Source organism: Anguilla anguilla, chromosome 4 (assembly GCF_013347855.1).
Source record: "Anguilla anguilla isolate fAngAng1 chromosome 4, fAngAng1.pri, whole genome shotgun sequence".
Classification (NCBI taxonomy): domain Eukaryota; kingdom Metazoa; phylum Chordata; class Actinopteri; order Anguilliformes; family Anguillidae; genus Anguilla; species Anguilla anguilla.
In genome coordinates this window covers 17,080,939-17,099,287 of record NC_049204.1, presented here as the reverse complement: position 1 = coordinate 17,099,287, position 18,349 = coordinate 17,080,939, and the positions used below count along the sequence as shown (strand labels likewise).

At 37.2% G+C, this 18,349-nt stretch overlaps 1 protein-coding gene across 2 annotated transcripts in view; it reads right to left on the bottom strand.

Moving 5' to 3' along the window:
* Nucleotides 1–1,176: 1,176 nt before the first annotated feature.
* vipr1b (vasoactive intestinal peptide receptor 1b) overlaps nt 1,177–18,349 on the bottom strand; it is a 50,991-nt gene continuing 33,818 nt past the window's right edge. Inside the window, exons 6-14 of one of the 2 annotated variants that reach the window (XM_035412148.1) lie at nt 17,220–17,352; nt 11,072–11,222; nt 10,571–10,631; nt 10,039–10,111; nt 8,793–8,884; nt 7,920–8,049; nt 7,399–7,440; nt 6,716–6,843; nt 1,177–6,473 (exon numbers count right to left, since the gene is read on the bottom strand). In XM_035412148.1, coding sequence (XP_035268039.1) covers nt 6,458–6,473; nt 6,716–6,843; nt 7,399–7,440; nt 7,920–8,049; nt 8,793–8,884; nt 10,039–10,111; nt 10,571–10,631; nt 11,072–11,222; nt 17,220–17,352 — 826 coding nt within the window. In that variant the 3' untranslated portion in view covers nt 1,177–6,457. Of the gene's footprint in view, nt 6,844–7,398; nt 7,441–7,919; nt 8,050–8,792; nt 8,885–10,038; nt 10,112–10,570; nt 10,632–11,071; nt 11,223–17,219; nt 17,353–18,349 lie in introns of both variants that reach the window. The other variant, XM_035412147.1, reaches the window with a different exon arrangement.

Here is an 18,349-nt window from a genome sequence, read left to right as displayed (position 1 = left end):
AAAGCCAGGACTTGCCAGCATTTGAAATAACATACCACACAGCACTACTGGTTGAACTTCACTCAACTTGAACGCAGCTAAAAAAATCTACATAATTTTTGTTATTGCAAACAAAATCATGTGATTACTTAAGTGGTGTGCAGTACATCACAATGCTAATACAGTCATAAATAAAGTCTATAAAAGAGAAAGGAATAGTAATCACATGTACAAATGCAATTTATAAATGCATGTGTCTGTTTTTCAAATATGCGTGGAGCTGCCTAGTGTCTGATTTTGTCTCATTTTTTGTGTGTTTTATCATGGTCAGTGGTGTCACAGAATTCACCATGTGTGATATTAACATTTCAATGGTCACATTGTATTTGCATGAAACTGGTCCTCTTAAAAATAAAATGATGTAATTTTATAATGCTAAATGCTTATGAGACTGCATCTGGCAGGGGGCCATAGTGTCATATCAGATCAGATCATATCAGATCAGTTCAAATCAAATCCACTGGGAAGCCAGAGCAGAAAGCATTTCTGTAAGTGTGTGTCCATACAAATGACCTTATAAGCAAGGTTGGAAATGGGTGGGAAGGGATCAGCAATTCCATAGACAAAATATGGAGGGATAGCTGATCCCATTGAACTCCCAAATGCAATTGCATTTGCAGCAATTATAGTTTCCATTTCCACAATATCAGGAATGGAACCAGTTACAAACTGTAGTGACTCAGAGGATAGAGCCAAATTGTTGGAACAGACAAATACGGGTTGCTTATTGTTCATGGGCTAGCCATTTAGAAATTGTTTCATCTTCACTCAATATGAAAGTTGCAATGCCCTATTTACGGGTGAAAACTGGAGCAAGATGAGTTCCTGAAGATGAACAGGATCTTCAGGGGCGGCCATGGATTCATTCTGGTTTCAGCCCTCTGTGGTAGTTGCCTCTCGTGGTTACACATCAATACATATATTTGCTACCCACATATACATATATGGTAGGTAGCAAAGCCTGGTTATAAAATAACCCAAATTATATTATTAAAATTCCCCTTCATTGCCTGTTGCAAGAATCTGAGAATTTCAGTTTGATATCACATCATAAATATTGTAATTGATGTATAGATTTGACACATTGGTGCTTACTGTCAGAAACCACACCCGAGAAACAGTAGACTACAAACAAGCTGTGAATGAAACATATATGTGAACTAAATAGTTTAATCTCATTTTGTTGCAACATACAAGTAGTATTTACATAAAAATACAGTCTTGCACTGAACACAGTGCATTGTACCTACCTTGACAATATAGTGTAATATCATTAAATAGCATTACATCCAGTTCTGAGTCATGAATTGACATGTAGTACACTGGAGATTAAGTACACAAGTCCATTAAAACAGTAAATCTCGACAAAAATCTGGACAAAATATACTGTGCAATTTGACATACTAACATTAAATTGGTATCGTAACTGCACCGTACATATAGTAGGACACTCCAAAAACATCATGCCAGCAATTACTGAAGAAACACAAATTAATAAAACACATTGAAACTATACAGCACAATATTTTCTGGACACCGTAAGAATTTACATTCTTCAGCATTGTATGAGAAGTACTTGTTCACAATTGCAGTTACACCAGAAGATGACATAATACAGAATAACATCAGAATAACACAGGGCACGGTCATCTTACTCCTTTAAGCATTGTTTTCTCAAGCGGACAAAATTTCAACAGAACTACAGATAGAACGTGACAATTTCAAATACAGAATCAATATATTTTAAATGTAAAATTTAAAAAGCAGTCTACAACACAGCTATGTCAAAGTGAAGTAGCCATGCGTCAAAACCATTTTTGTCTTTGAAAGAATCATTCAGGTACAAGCCATTATAGTTTAATGGGGTTAACTGGTGAACCGTATCATGTATGTATTTCAATTATTGATGCTAACATGTATATTAACTTGCCATATTTTGCAAGAAAAAGTTGTATTTTTGGTTGACTGAGGGATTATGTTACCCATCACAATCAACCATAAACAATGTGCACGAATGTATATCAATATAGTACATCCATGGGATGATTTCATAAAGATGGCTTTACTACCACTGTCATGTGTGACAACATGTAGCTATTTAGTTTACTCTCTGCAAAACATTGTACTAAACAATAGTACAATCTGATTCTGAAACTGTATGGAAGAGACTGTACTTTCATGATTAAGATTATTTTTATGAACATCATCATATTGAGCATATTAGCCTTCACACTACAGTAAATGTTATGTTTACAGTAAAAGTGAAATGGATGCTTGTGTGTTTTACCAAGCAGTTAACAGAGAAAATACAATGTGGCTAGGGTACCTGTAATCAGTGAGTGACTCCTTGTGCAGCATAAGTAGCAAGAACATAGTCACAGAAATTAGGTCTCATATCACAATATGTAGTGCAGTGAAGGGCATTTGTGTCCCAGACCTGTTATTTGGAATGCTATCCAAGTGTTCCTTGGAAAAAAAAAAAAAACACAATCACATATAGTGCTCTATAGTGCTCCCATTTTAGGAGCATCTGCTTCTGAAATTTGATGTGCACTAACTGGAAAAATAATTTAGGAGCACATCTGCTAATTAGGATGCATTAGTGTGTGCCTAAATCTTTCAACTTAGGTGCACTTGTGCTCCTTGGAAAAAATATTAGCATAGAGCCCTGACATAAGTTTTTTGTTGTTGTTTTTGTTCTCTCCATTTTGTCATTGGACATGTGACATTCATCAAACTAGCTCTCATTCCGTTACTTTTTTGTAAAACACAAAAGTCAAAATGAGATGACCTTAACCGCTCAGGTGAATGTTACAATATCCTAACTTTCACAAAATTAACATTGTGTGGGTTATCTGGATTTGTTTTGTTTTTTCTTTTGTGAGTTCAGTTTTTTTACACACTACAGACAGCTTTACAAATCACTGTAAAATATTCAGGAAACTTTTACAAATGGGAACAAAGCATTCTCTAAACTGTAACATAATCAGAATGGGGAACTGAATTTTGTTCATACAGTAGCATCATTAAATGAACTCACTCTCTTCTCATAAATATCTTTTTTCATAAGTTTGTAATTGGAATAGCACAATGACATATGACAAGAGAATCCCAGAGACAACCCAGAAATTGTCTTCTTGCAGCTTACTTTAAATTACACAAATGCATGGTGATAATTAAGAGGTAGATCCATGTAAATTTAGGCCATTTGACCTTCCAAAAGAAAAATCACCCAAGAAAGAGAAACAAGTCATGTAAAAAATGTGCCTCTGCGTGTTTTTAAATATTGCTTTGAAAAACACTTTTTATTCCCCGGTTTGGATATTGATGTTATTGACACAAGAAGTTAATTAACTAACTTCTTTATATATACTTTTTTTGGTATGGTTATACTATAAGTATTTTCTGGAATTAAAAAAAAAACAGTGTAGATGGAAGTAACCTGTGGTTCAGAATACGATTTGGGCAGTGCTAACTGACCCTGTATCAGTGCTTTGGAGAAACCTCTGGAAATCTAACAGTAAATTACATAATACAGTCCCAATTATTGATCATCATGGCTTTGTAACCTTACTCCCATGTTTTTTTTTTAGACAAAAATAGTGTCTTTCATACCGAATTCACCACTCAGACAGTCCATTTAAGTGTTGTGAGGACATGAGAGTGGATTTTTAGATTGTGTCCACTTTGGACTTGCTAGGCAAAGGCTGAATCGTGTACTTTTTAAATGCAGCCTTCCTTTTTTACTGAGCATCACATTGGGGCCCAGAAGGAGCAAAATGGCCATCACGACAGGGAAAACTGAAAAGTGAAATAAGGAAACGCAATCCATCTTTGTTTGGCTGCTTTGTTGAAGGACACATGAATGCTTCCATCAAAAAGGAGATTTGAATGAATAAATGCAAATCCTAGTAAAGAAAGACCATGAAGGCAGTGCAGGTTAAGGAAGGAAGGAATGTCACCATGACTACAGATAACAAAGATAATCCTATGCCAACATGATGAAATATCTTGTAGTCACAGAAAGTCAAAAAATGCATAAAAGATCTAAAATATTAATCACACAATCAGTAATTCATTTGTTATACCACATGCATATATTGGCCTATTCAGATCACTGAATTGTCATAAAGCAATATTTATAATTAATGTCAGGTTCAAAAACAGAAGTGATGAGAATAAATATGCACTGCTGGTTTCAATGTCATTCATGAATGATGTTGCCATAAAATGATGGATAACTGGAATGAAGAATCATTCCAAGCCAAAACAAAAATACTCTGACCACACTTTATTGTTTTTATTTACTGTCTGCACTGAGTAATATTATTTTCCCAATAACAGAAATGTCTATATTCATTTCTGCAAGTTGAGCAAAAACAAACCATTCTTTAATCCAGTTTTATAGGTCTAGTGTGCGTGTCAACAATAATTCTTTTTATCTTTTTTCCCCTTATTTCCAACTTGGCTATTGAAAGTGTTATATGTTTAATGGCCATCATACTTTTCTTGCTTGTGATGCATCATTTGAATACTGAATAGTATTGTTTTATCAATATCTACAAGGGTCTCTTGTACCTGTTAATGGAAAACTTTTTTACATGTTAATGAAAAACGCAAAATTTTATTGTTGTCTCGACACTGCTCTATATTTAAACTACTACTATTCGATTGTGTGAATGACTAAATTGTGTTTTTCAGCTGATATGCCTGTTCAAAAATATCTAATTTTAAAAGGTAATTTTCTAGGTATAATAAGTTGAAAGTCTTGATTTAAATGGCACCAATACCTTTTCAAACATAAATGTGTGTAAGTAGTGAAAAACAATCAAATATGACATAACATTATTTGCTTTGTAGCTCAGCAAAGATATTTGAACATAGAAATATTTATAAATAAAAATATTTGCAGAAATGTTAGTTGGTGCATTCTCAAAATTCAAAACAAATTATACAGCTAAATGGAGAAACACTCAAATGAGAAATCTAAACATTGACTATTGTTTATCTGGGTAGACCTCTGCATTCTTTGGCTGAAAGAGTATTTGACAATATTTATACATTTATTCTGCCATAGTCCAAACAATGGAATATTTAAACATACATTGTTAACTTGGTACTCTTTATTCTAGCTTGTTGTTTTACAATAGGCAATACAGTTTTGTCTGTTTTGAAATTTGTGGTTTCTTGTAACTTCTTGTATGCATCTGTGGAAGATTGTACGAGGACAAAATGAGTATTAAATAAGTGTGCACAAACATTTTTCCCAATGGAAGTGGTTAATTTGATCTTATACTATGAATAGACAAATTGTGTGGCTTAAAACTGAAACATAAACAAATATAGGCTGCTTATCCAGTTATGGCACCATACTGCGGTGCAAGGTTGAACTTCACGGCCTTGGATCAAAAATCCAAATTTGTGAAAGGTGTGAAAAACAATCAAGTAGGACATAAAATTATCTGCTTTTTAGCCAAGCAAAAATATAGGCGATGTGCAATTGCCGATTGGGTCACCCAGAAAATTGAAGGGTTCAGTCAGATAGGGTTCCACATGCATTGCTATCTAGCGACCCTTGCCGATCAAACAGACACCTGTAGATAGCTGCATGTGGCTTATTTGTGCAGCTATGCAAGCTTAGTTGTACTCTGCCGTGTGAAAAGAAGCACTTGGTGACACCACGTGTTTCGGGGGAGAATGGATCAGCAGTGGTGTTCACAAATTTATGCAGCTAAGGTTTCAGACAACTGGGGTGGGAATTGGATATCACAGCCTCCTGATGGGTGTCAAATTAATATATACAAATTTTAATGAAATCTATATATGGGTGGCTCATTCAGTTAAGGCCCCACGCTGTGGTGCATGGATGAACCCCACATTCTCAGATCGTATCTGGCCCACGCCAGTGCTGCCGGTGGCCGAAAGCTCCATAGAGGTGATGCGCACTTGGCAATTGTGTCGCTCAGGGTATGAGAGGGATTAGTCAGTTAGGGGTCCACATTTCATCGCTAACTAGCAACCCCCACATGTCGATCAGGTGCCCGTGGACTGCATGTCAAAATCGTATATGAAAGGAGTTCCATTCACTCCACTCTATCCAAGGTCTGTGATATGAAAACAAACAGGTGGTGGCACCACAAGTTTCAGAGGACCGCGGATGTCTACAATCGGTGGCGGGGCTCGTGGATGGACAAGGCTGCAGTTACAGATGATCAGACATTCCAAATTAGAATGGTAATTGGATACGTAAAGCCCCACATTGGCTGAAAATTTTATTTTTGTTTTTTTCATTTCAAAGTATGAAATATGCACATTTGTTGATTTATCTTATGTGAAAGGGTTGAGAATTTTCCAAATGCACTGTGCAGCAACCTCTATCACTGACATCCAGCAGGTGAAAGAACACATTCATTTGTCTTCATTGAGGTTGACTTCTGTGGGGAAAAAAAACAAAACAATTTTTTACAAGCGGTGCTCTTGGAATCTTTACCGTTACCAATGCCTGTTCCCTCGCTTTCCAGAATGGTCCATAGCATGCCCGCCCCCTGAAACTTATGGGACGGGGCCGAGATCCTCGCACGGCAAAGCAGACCAGACCAGACACAGGCGTTGGTGACGAGGTCAGAGCACAGAGTCGTTCTGGCAGGCTGACGTGCGGCGGGTCTTAGGGCTGCACCTAGTCAGCATGGACATCTGGGTGCTGAAGTTGTTCCCATTGCTGCCTATGGAGGGGTGCTTCACGTCAGCACCCAGGAACCTCTCCAGGTGCCACCTCCTCCACTTCCGCTTGATCTCGGCCTGCACCTGGGACAGAGGGCAGATGGGGAGGAATCAGGGAATACCTCTTGTGCTACAGATCAGGAGGTGCTGAGTCACAGGAGAGGAGTTAGGAGTTACGGACCACATAGACCCAGTGATCTTTCTGTTGGTCTGACATTTTCATGAGCTACTTGACATCAGTATTTGGAAAAAGACAAATCATTTTGAAAAAATGCATGTGAAAGTAAATTTATGTTAAAAACAATGTACATGTAATTTATGAATATGTTTACAAATTCGCTCATTCCATTCACTTGCTCTGTTTATTATTTTTTTTGGAACAATAAAACTGTTAGATGCTATTGTTATAAGTGTAAGGTACTGGTATACAGTACACCTTCCCAAAAAGATGCAGTATGATGCACTGATGGGATGCATTTACAACAGCAATTACAAATTTAAATTTATTTCCAAAAAATATATAATAATGACTACAAAACTTGATTTAAGGCACTTGCAGGAAGCAAAACTCATAAGACCCAAAAGTGATGGGAGTGGTGTTAGCATTTAAAACTGTGTTACACAGCAGGCCGTTCTTACCTCTGCATTCAGGAAACAATACAAAACTGCCACCACGAAACCCTGAAGGAAAAAAAACAGCCACAATGAGAATTACTGTCTAATACTGATCGAATCGAAAACACTTTATTCTCAGTTAAACAATAGCATTAAATTGTAAAAAGCATTTCCTGAAGAGTCATGAAACTAATATTCATCTAGGTGAATAAGATTAACAATACTTATTCAATCTTTATCCATTTAGTCCGTTTACATCAGGGTAAAAATTGTTTCTTTGAACTACAGGGACAAAATAGCATTTACCTTTAGCAGCACAAGTAATAGTGCTGTGAGAACTTACAGTAAGTTACTAGTAAATATAGTGCCTTATTGAGCAATGTCAGCTAATATCACCAGAGGCCACACAAGACTTGCTCATTACATCACTTCCACATGTAAATACCTTTGTATTTGACTAGGTCAATGCCTCCAGATGTTTTGCTCTTAGAATGTGTATACAGAGACTCACAATGAAAGTATTTGGATATAAAGTAGTGACATACCTGGAATGACCCCAGAATAAGGTCAAACACCAGCCTTAGTTCTGTTTTAACATGATCAGGAATGAAGGCAAATATAATGTAGTTTATTCCAAAGAGAGGAATCAACAGCAGTGTTGATTTTGCCAACCTCCTGCATAAACAACAGAGAATTTCACACTTTATCCACACTTAATCCTGTAGATATTTCTGACAAATAAAATGAGTCTTCTCATTAAGGGATACTCACACTGTCAAGTCATGCTACAGAAGCATAAATCCTTGCCTCTGTTTGTTTGTTGGACAGGGAGCTTATAAATCCTTACTATGAGATATTGCCAGGCTTACAATCTCTTGTGCTTTTATTAATTCTGGCTCATGGACTGCTCTTCAGTTGATATTTCAAATGTACATCAAACACTTTTTGTTTAAGTGCTCAACTCGATCAACATTTCCCTGATATGCCCTGGTTCTTTGTATGCTATTTTGTATTTTGTGTACCATTGCTGAGTTTACTTAAGTATTACGGATTCTTACACTTAATGCTTAAGGGGAAGACCTGATATTGTGATAAAGCAAAATATTCACTCTCACCCTTTTACTTCTTGAGTTGAAGAGAAAATGGTGTGTCTGCCTACTTTTGAAATGACATCCATGCAATACATAACCAACCAACAGCTATTTAAACATGGTTTATTATAAACACTTTATATAAAACATGATAACAAGAAACTAAATCTAATTTCATTCAACAACAACATTCAGCAAAGAATCCTGACAAAGTCTTGTACAAGAATGCTAATTTAACTCAAGGAAATTACAATCGCTGCACAGACAAATTATATTTTAATAATTAATTTAATAACTTAAATTAATAACAACAGATAACACACTTACGAATATTGGTTGGATTCATTCCTTCCTATATCTGGATAGTTTATCTTTTGACGTAGTATCCGGATGATGCAAATGAAGAGTATGAAGTTCATCTGCAGTCAATGATAAAAAGTGCAGGCATACATCTGAATTATGCCACAGAGAAAACCAGTTAAACACTGATTTACGGTGTTTAACTGTATTCAGGGCCACAGCTGAGAATTCTGAGGCCTGGGACAAAATATATTGGGAGGGTTCCCCCAATAATTTTGTAACAAATTAAATAGTTACACCCCATATCCTGTGCCTCCCTCGGGCCTGGGGCTGGGACAAAGTGTCCTAGTTACAGCCCCCTATCTGCGGCCCTGACTATATTCATGCCTTCCATTCATAGAATAAACCTATGTTAACACCAATGCTTGACTAAGGCTTTATTAAGAACTGGGCTCACAAGTATTGCACCCCACAGAATGGATTGAGAGTAGTGCAGAAATTGCTCGCCTGAATCACATCGACAACATGCCAGTCCTCATAGTGGGTACGAGTTTCAGGAAGGTACACATAATTGGCCTTCAGTTGCCCAGGATGGGTGTTTAAATAGGCAGGGGATCTCACTTCCCATCACTCAACAGTGACTACTCTGGTCAGCCTGGTACCAGCACATCTGTTGCCACCGGTTTCAGAGGACCGTCCTGCGGAGCAGTAGCCACGTGCAGTGTGCAACAGTGCGGACTCTGAGGGTACATGTTCCTGAACTGGCAAATGAAATGCCTAGAGTTGCGACGAGCCATTAAAGACTGAGTAGAGGAGGGGGCGGTGGCCAGGTTATATTTTAGGAAGCACAAACTGCTACAAAGAGGTAGATCACATCCACAACATGTCTTGTCCTGTTTCTTGCCTGCCTTCTCCCAAACTGATAGCAGCGTTTGCAGAAATGAGTGTGGTTTGTCAAAAATTTGGAAAACAATGTGCTCCAAAATAAGCATTCATTGCAGGTTGTTCGCAAGTTGCTGCCAGCACTTCTGCAATAATAATAGCTACTATAACAAATTAATATAATCTGAATCATAAACATGGAATGTTTTCTGTTCTGTTACTGACATTTTTGTATGTTAAATGTTATTAAATATCTTCCTTTCTCTTTTACGGTCACATTATTTCCCTAATAACTATGGACCCAATGTAGTGACAGTCAGGAGGTGGAATCCTTGCGATCAGGTGTGCAGTTTAATTTAATTGAATTCCTATCAGTAGAATATGAACTTACCAGTATTGATGCTAAAATTGGTGTTTTGATGATCCACCAGAATGGGTCAGATATTTCAATGATATCCCAGCATCTATGCAGAATATGCAAAATAAGTGTAACAGTATCTAACATATCACATAAAGTATGAATGACCACATTCTCTTCAGATGGTAAGATGAAAAAAACTTGCATAATGTTAAAAAAACACACCCATTACTATTCCCTTTGTTAGATTGCTGTGTTGTGTGCTATCTGCTAAAAAAAAAGGAGACTCATGATTTCAAACTGTGATAAACAAGTTAGAGTTTGTATGGAATGTTACAGGGTTTTACCACATATTTTCTATTTTAACCAAGGATAAGGAAGGAGGAAGGACTCAATAGCAGAACCTTGAACTAATGCACTTGTTGTACGTCGCTCTGGATAAGAGCGTCTGCTAAATGCCTGTAATGTAATGTAATGTGTAGATTAATTATTCCATGCATATATTAAATGAAGACCGAATCAGAAAAATAACAAAAATGAAACAGTTCAGTAAGTATCAACTTACCCCACATCATTAAAATAGGCCTTTGTAATGCTCCAAGCTGTTATAAATATTGTTGGTCCTCCTGTAAGCATGTCACATAATGCACTAACATTAATAGCTAGCACACACATAAACCAGGCACTAATGCTTCATGAGCAGATAAAGCATGTTTCACCAGTTATATTATCTCACCTACAATTGGATAAGATATCTGTACATGGGTCACATTTTTGTAAAAATGCTTGTCTTACAGGGTAATAGTGTAGTATAAAAGTTATGGAACTGGAGTGATGGCTCAAAGGCTTAATAACTCCTAGCTAGGTTGCTACTGTTGTACTTAATGGTACTTAATCTGATTTGCTTCAGTAAATACCCAGCTGTACAAATGGATTGCAAGAAAAAAGCTGCCTAAAGTGTATATGTATTTACAGTGTAGTTACAGAGGTATGTGTGTTTTGGGCTATTATACTCTGTGTGGAATACTTTTCTTTATTTAAAAAACAATTACATAAAGATACATACCCCAGCCTATCAGTATGTAACACCAGAAATATTTCCTTTCAAAGAAGGAAACAGTCAGCAGAGCATGGAGATACAAGCCTTCTGCTAAGAGCCAGAAGAAGCTGGCCATGATGCAGTACTGGAAAAAGACCATTACTGCTTTGCAACCAACCTAAAATGAGAATAACACACACAAATTACGATTACAGTCATTTTGAAGAGAATTTTGTACAAGATGACAGAAAGTGAAAAGAGTCGATCATTCAAATCCAAGATTTTGGGACATACAAACTCGCAAACCTTCCACACAACCTTTTGCTAGTACTTGGTTTCACATTCTGGAGAACAGAAATGTTTGAAGGGTACAACTAAATCTTAAATGCCATTACAGTGCATCCATTTCCATAATCTAACAATCTCACCAACAAAAATAAATAAATGAGTGAATGAATGCATGAATGAATTAAAACTATAGCCACAGTGGCCTGATAATGAGACAAAGTGGCACTGACGCAGCACATGACAGCACAGAGAGAGATAGGGGCAGAACTGCTCTTTCACTGTATCTCCACAATTGAGCTACAGAAATTAGTTTCTCTGAAATACAATCAAAGAGGAAGCAATTCCAATTTAAAGAAAATGAAAAGTCTCCCACTTTACCCTTGGTTTCAATTAATGCTGAGCTTTGTGGTTTTTGAATAAAATATCATGAAAAAGACTATCTGAAAACTGAAAGGGTCATTTGGTCATTTCTGTTCTTAATAATCTCAATGATCTGCTTTCTCTCACAATAAAGACAACACAGTAAGTACATTTGGCTTCTTTGCCTATGAAATAGGAAAAAATCCAAACAAAATACACATTTAGTGCCATAAAAATAGAACTTCTGCATCTTTCTGATCCTTACTAGATACTAGATATGGGAGGAAAAATTATAAATCTAGGTGGTAGTGCTCTGGGTTGCCATGTAGAAAATTCTGGTAGCCCAGCCAAAGTTTTGGTTAGAGATATATATGGATATAACAGTATATACACGTGCATGTCTGTATGATTTATAAAGTATATCACAAACTAATTACATTGTTGTAATAAGCCTATTTTCTGATCATTGTATAATAAATGTACAGCTGTTTATTATTCTCTAAAATCATATAATGAAAAATACGATGAGACAAATATTCACTGTCAAAATTATAATATCAATCTCAGGTCTCTCTCTGCTTCGCAAACTTCATGTATTTTCCATTTGCTAAACAATCTATTAAAAAAAATAGCAATTTCTACAAACTTGAAACACTGAATTGACTTGATGTTAGCTCTAGAAGTAAATCTCCAACTGCAATGGCTACTCTACACTGTTCACAATGTTATATTTTAAATCTGTGCTCTTTTGTGCATGCGTAAATTTGACTGGCTCCCGTCGGCCGTCAAGGCCTGCTGATCTACTATGTGAAAGCAGCATTTTCCCCGTAGTAGATCTGCAGGCTACAGCAGCAGGTGGAAGCAAGTCAAGTTCATGCATGCACAAAAGAGCACTGATTTATTTCCGGACGCTGTAGCTGTCCCAGCAGCCGCCGATGCTTAAAGTACCTATTATTTCTGATCAATACTTCACTCAGTTGGAAATTCCCAAGACCAATCTGCCAAAGGGTAGCCTATTAAAGTTTTGAAATGACCAATAAGCTTAGCCAATCATATTTCATAAAGGCAATACTTTGGTCCAAGACCAGGAGTATTCATGGATACCCCAGCCCTGTGTCTACAGTCATGATCTTCCACTGATACAAATGAAAAGATTTTTAGTTACAATAGTCTTGTGCATTAATTACATTTCATTATGTCCAAGTTGAACTATGCGGTTGTTCCCTGTACTTGGACCGGTACTTCTCTCTAGGGGTTTCGTCATACTTGTTCCTGGTTATGGTTATACACTTTGTTGTACGTCGCTCTGGATGAGAGCGTCTGCCAAATGCCTGTAATGTAATGTAATGTAATGTAATGTAAATGTACTACCAGATCGCTATTCAAAACCAGGCTACATGAAAGTGGGTACATACTGAAGCATCAAATCAAACTTCATGCCTAATGTATTTCAAATTCATATTCTCAGCATGTAATTTCAAAATGTCCTGACAAGCAACCCCACCATTTTCAGTGAGTGATGTATTCTTGAGGACTTGAGTAAATAAATGTTTTTGTTGTGTGGGGAAGAAATTGAGCGGAGACGGAAGCCAACCATTTTGCCTAATGCACATAAATCACACAAAATTGCCCTGACAGCCCACCTAAAATTTCTCTTTCCGACAGCATAGTGCGGTGCATGAAACTGACAAAAAGCTTTCAGAGAGAGGCAAGGCAGTAGACAAGCAGGACTAAGAGTGAACCACTGGGTGAACAAACACTAGCCCTCTGTGCTGTTCTACTACAGTTCTACAGTTTATTCATGACAATTTATTGCTGTGCGGGTTAATGGACAGTTTCAGGATGTCATGTCGCAAACAACTGGAACCATGAAGTGTTTTTGATTAAAAATATTGATGTAATACAGAATAACAATGTAATAATGGAAAGATGTAATACTAATAAGCTTAGTATGAAGTTTAATGTTAAAGGGTCAGTTCACCCCAAAATAAAATAAAGCTATATTTTCACTTACCCAGAGTCTAGATCAGTGGTGTCAAACTCGTTGCCATGGAGGGCCGTGTGTATGCAGGTTTTCATTCCAGCCTCAGATCTTGATTATATAATTAGTTAAATTATTTGCTGAATTAGGGATGCAGGTTTGTGCACAATGGTGACCCGACGTCTATGGTGACCCGCATTGTCTAAATAAAAATTTTCTTATATTCTGTGCTTCAATGCAATTAAACGCATATGGCTGAATGAGTAATTGGACTCAATTAAGGCAGCATTAATTGGTTGGAATGAAAACCTGCATACACACGGCCCTCCATGGCAACGAGTTTGACACCACTGGTCTAGATAGATAGGTTCCCTGATATTTGAGTTTTCTAGATTTTTCCACTGCAGCTCAACCTGATACAATGGACCTCAACAGGGCCAATGTTTTCCATTGAATATTAAAAGAATGTTGACACTGTGCCCCAGAATACTGGCTTGCTTTTCTTCAGACTTCGCATGGTTATACACAGTTGGCGTACTTGAGTAGAAGGTAGTTTTTGATGAAATTATGCACAACAAGGTCTGTCGATGTTTGTGTGTAACTGTGTGATTATATTGAAAAGAGACGCTGCTGCTGTGTTTTTTAATGTAAATTTTTGGCACTTTGAGTGCAGTAGATATCTAGAAAACATACTGGATCTCAGTGAAACTATCTGGCTGGATAGATAGCACTCTGGGTAACTTCCCCTTTAAGAGTTTCAACTGAAAAAAAAATATGATCTACAGGTATGAGCCTTAACTTTGTATAATTTTATGCTTTAGGATGCAAAATACTGATATACTGGTTAATAAAGTATTAGTTGATTAAATCAACCCATTATCAACAACAAAAAATGTGTTGACAGGCCAAGTATAGAGGATGAGTAATTATGTCTTGTGGGAGATGAAGCAGGGGATGTGTGTTTTGTTGAAAGGTACACAGCGTAAGTGGCCGTTCAGCTCGACAGGCAGAACTGTGGCAGATGTTTCCATGACAAATGGTCAAATTTTCCTCGGCAGTTCTTCACGGTGACCGTCCGCCGCAGTTAACAGCCTCTAAGCGGCTCTTTTGACTGAGCTGTAATTTTTCGACACGCAGGCGGTCAAATGGTCACTGAGCAGCCCCTGGGGTTCCTCTGGACATAGACGTGCTCTTTATGGCTCTTAACCTGCCAAGCCAGATTTTTCTCCTGCTGTCGTGTTTACTTCTTCAGAGCGGGGTGTGTTTACAGCAGGGCTCCAACAATTTTTCATACAGTATCAAGACAAATGTTTAAATCAGATGGAGCAGTATGGTACATAACAATGTAAACACAGATTAAGGATTAAACTAACAGATTTTGTGAACAAAAAAGAATGCAAAAAGGATGCATGAAGCTCAAGGAAAGAGTCACAGGAGTGATACCACAATTAAGCTCAGTGGCCCAAGGTTATATAATGCATTAATAGAAATATCTATTCATATTTCAGCAACAGTGTTGGATAATTTCACCATTTCTTCCATCCTGCTCATTATGCTGTATGGCATGGAAGCCCAGAATCAATCAATAGTAATCCAACCTCATTTTAAGAAGACAATAAATGGCCCTCTAATTTTCTCCTTAGCCTTACTAGTCACTGCCATTCACAAGCTATGGCAAACTACAGTTTTATATGTGTTCTGAAGAAAAAATACAAAAACGATACTTCAGATTATTGTTCAAGTAGTCTGTGCCATCAATTCAAGATAAAGTGTATCGTTCGGTCCCTATGAAACTAAAGTGTGGCAGAATTTTCCCACAAGCCACGCATTACAAACCACTGCCTCACACAGGCTTGTTTACTTCATGTAAGCATGCAAAACCCAAACATGGCTTTCATAAGAAATTCATGTAACCTGATGGAAAAAATACCACCGCAAAATGTTGCAGTGACCTTTGGCAGTTAAACATTTTATGTCTTTGTTTAGACATTCAGAGGGAACATGCCTTGCACCAAGCACAACCTTTCAGGTTCTAACAAATATATATAAATAATTTCTATTCTTGTCAGTGTGCCAAGTATCTGCATCAGGATATGCTTTTTTTGTTACTCTTAAGGAGTCTCCCAGAGGTGGAATATTAGCAGGAAGTGAGCACTTCATCTTGTGGTCTCTTATGTTTTAAATAACAGCTAATTGAAACATTTATTGAAAATGTACCTTTATAGCAGAAGACTCAGACCTACAGTACCTTGCTTACATTTTATAACAAGGCCCCGAAAAGAAATAATCACAATGAAAATAACCCATGACAAGCTGCAGGGGACCCATAACACTAACAAGGTTTCCTCCTCATTTAACAATCTAAACATTAGCCTCCAACTGCGCCAGACATGCTCAAAACTGAGGAATCTGTGAGTCACATAATAACGCACTGAATATTAAAAATATCCGTTTTCAAATCTCAGATTTCATGTTGTTTTGTCACGGTCATTATCTTTGGACACAACTGTTCCGCAATGCAACATACTCAACCTATAAACTACCCAACTGACACTCTTCCCATGAGCCTTACATAAAGGTGGGTGGAGCTGTAGATGTCCCTCAATGTTGCATTTGACCATCCCTGGTCAAGGTAGTGAATTTTAAAGTATTAATAACGAATCTGGAGGGAGTCAGAATTCAACAGCAAGTAACAAAGTAAGAGAAATCACAAGCAGAATGAGAGGTGTGAAAAAAATGACCTGGGAAGCTCAGAGGCAGTCAAAAAGAAAAGTGCTCTGTCAGGGGGCATCTTTGGAGATGCCTCCAGATAAATCATAGTATGGTGAAGCATACCACGTCTGAAACTCTGAGCATTGCTACCGTGTCTACTGCACTGCAGCAAGAAATGCACGGTGTCATCGTACAAAATTAGCATTTTGTTGCCACTAATTTGCTTTCCACTCACATTCCAATTCCTCAAACTTATTAGCCAAATCCCAAATTAAGGCAGGTGGCTCACCATTTAAGAATGAAATTGCATGATGGATCTGCATATAATCATTATCCATCAGAATCTTTTGTGGTCGCTCCTCGGAATAACAAAAACAAAAGGATCAGGACTTCCTTCTCCATAATACTATCAAACATTAAAAATGGTTTTTAAAGTGACAACCCTTTCCATCTTGGGTAATGCGGAATGTGCAAATGAAGTGAAAATGCATTTTTAAACAACCAGAAAGATATTTTTCTGAAAAAAAGAATGCTGGAAAAAACCCAGATTCTTTATTTTGTATTTTGTATTTAGACAGCTGATGTTGCTAGTATTCACCCATACAAATGCAATGGGGTAGGGTCCACAAAACACACTTGTTATACCAAAGTGAATTATCCCTTTAAGAAGTAAAAGCTGAGCCTTATTCACAAGACCCTAAAGCTTTGTGTTTGCTCTTTCAACACTTCACAACTGGAATTTTGCAAAGCTGTGTTTCAAAAAATAAACAATAATTGTTCATTGTGTGTTTCATTCGAAACTGCCATGGCACACCTATGATAACACTGACTTACCGACCCAGAGGAACAGTTGTCTGACTCCCCGACGTCATACAGAACCACATCCTTAATGAACACAGCAACAGCTTTCAGGATGAACGACACAAAGAGATGCATGTGAATGTAGTTTCTTGTGCAGTGCAGTTTCCTGAGGACACAAATCAGAGCACACACAGGGTCAATGCTGCCCAAAATACACATAATCAGTTAATTAAATCATCCATTTACTTTGGATTTACTCCCCATATGTGGTGATTGTGGAAAAGCACAATTACAAAATACTTTGAAAAGTAATAAAGTCTCATGATGCATATCTCTGTAGAGACTGAATATACTGGATTTTACTCATGAACCAGGAATTTTGGAATTTTGACCACTTTAATTTAAAAAGATTTGAAATTTAAATTTGATAATTATAAATGATTCATGCTCAGGAGCCCTTTAGAGCTATTGAAAAAAGCTCCTTTTTTGCATCCAGATTTTCCTGATGCGTCATATGGTTAAAAACTGCTAGAACTGATAGCAAGGTGTCTATAATGAAGCAAGCCAGCTGTCTGTGCATGGATTGTGTATAAAGGATTCATGCTCCAAACATCCTGTGGCAGCATACAGATGGGTCCTGTTTCCTGGGTTAGTAGCGTGTTATGATCCCAGAACACACAGACAAGAGCCTCACTGGTGTTTTCCTTTGTTTGGTTTTTTAACAGCCCAGATCACTTGCTGCTGTGCTTGTTTAAACACTGGGTGGTGGCTGTCCTCTGGTAAAATCGAAAGCAATATATTTTGAAATCCAGGAACAGGAACCACTCATCCTCGAACTGACCAGAACCTGCCATAATGTGATATTTTTGTTTAGTGCTACTGTACATTTAATCATTAAAAATGAAAAACCTGCCTTGTACATAATGGGGTCAAAGTTGCCCTTTGAAATACTGTGTAGACATTAATGCTTTCATGTAACTGACAGTATTATTTTCATTTGTCAGATTTCCATTTTTGTCTACTGTTTTCAATCACAATGTCCTTTACAACCTCATATCATATGTTATAAGCACCCTATCGTGGGTGTTATACATATGCCAGAATTTTTACTGGAAACCTCCTAAAGCTGTATCAGATATTACTGTAATTATTTTATGCATCAT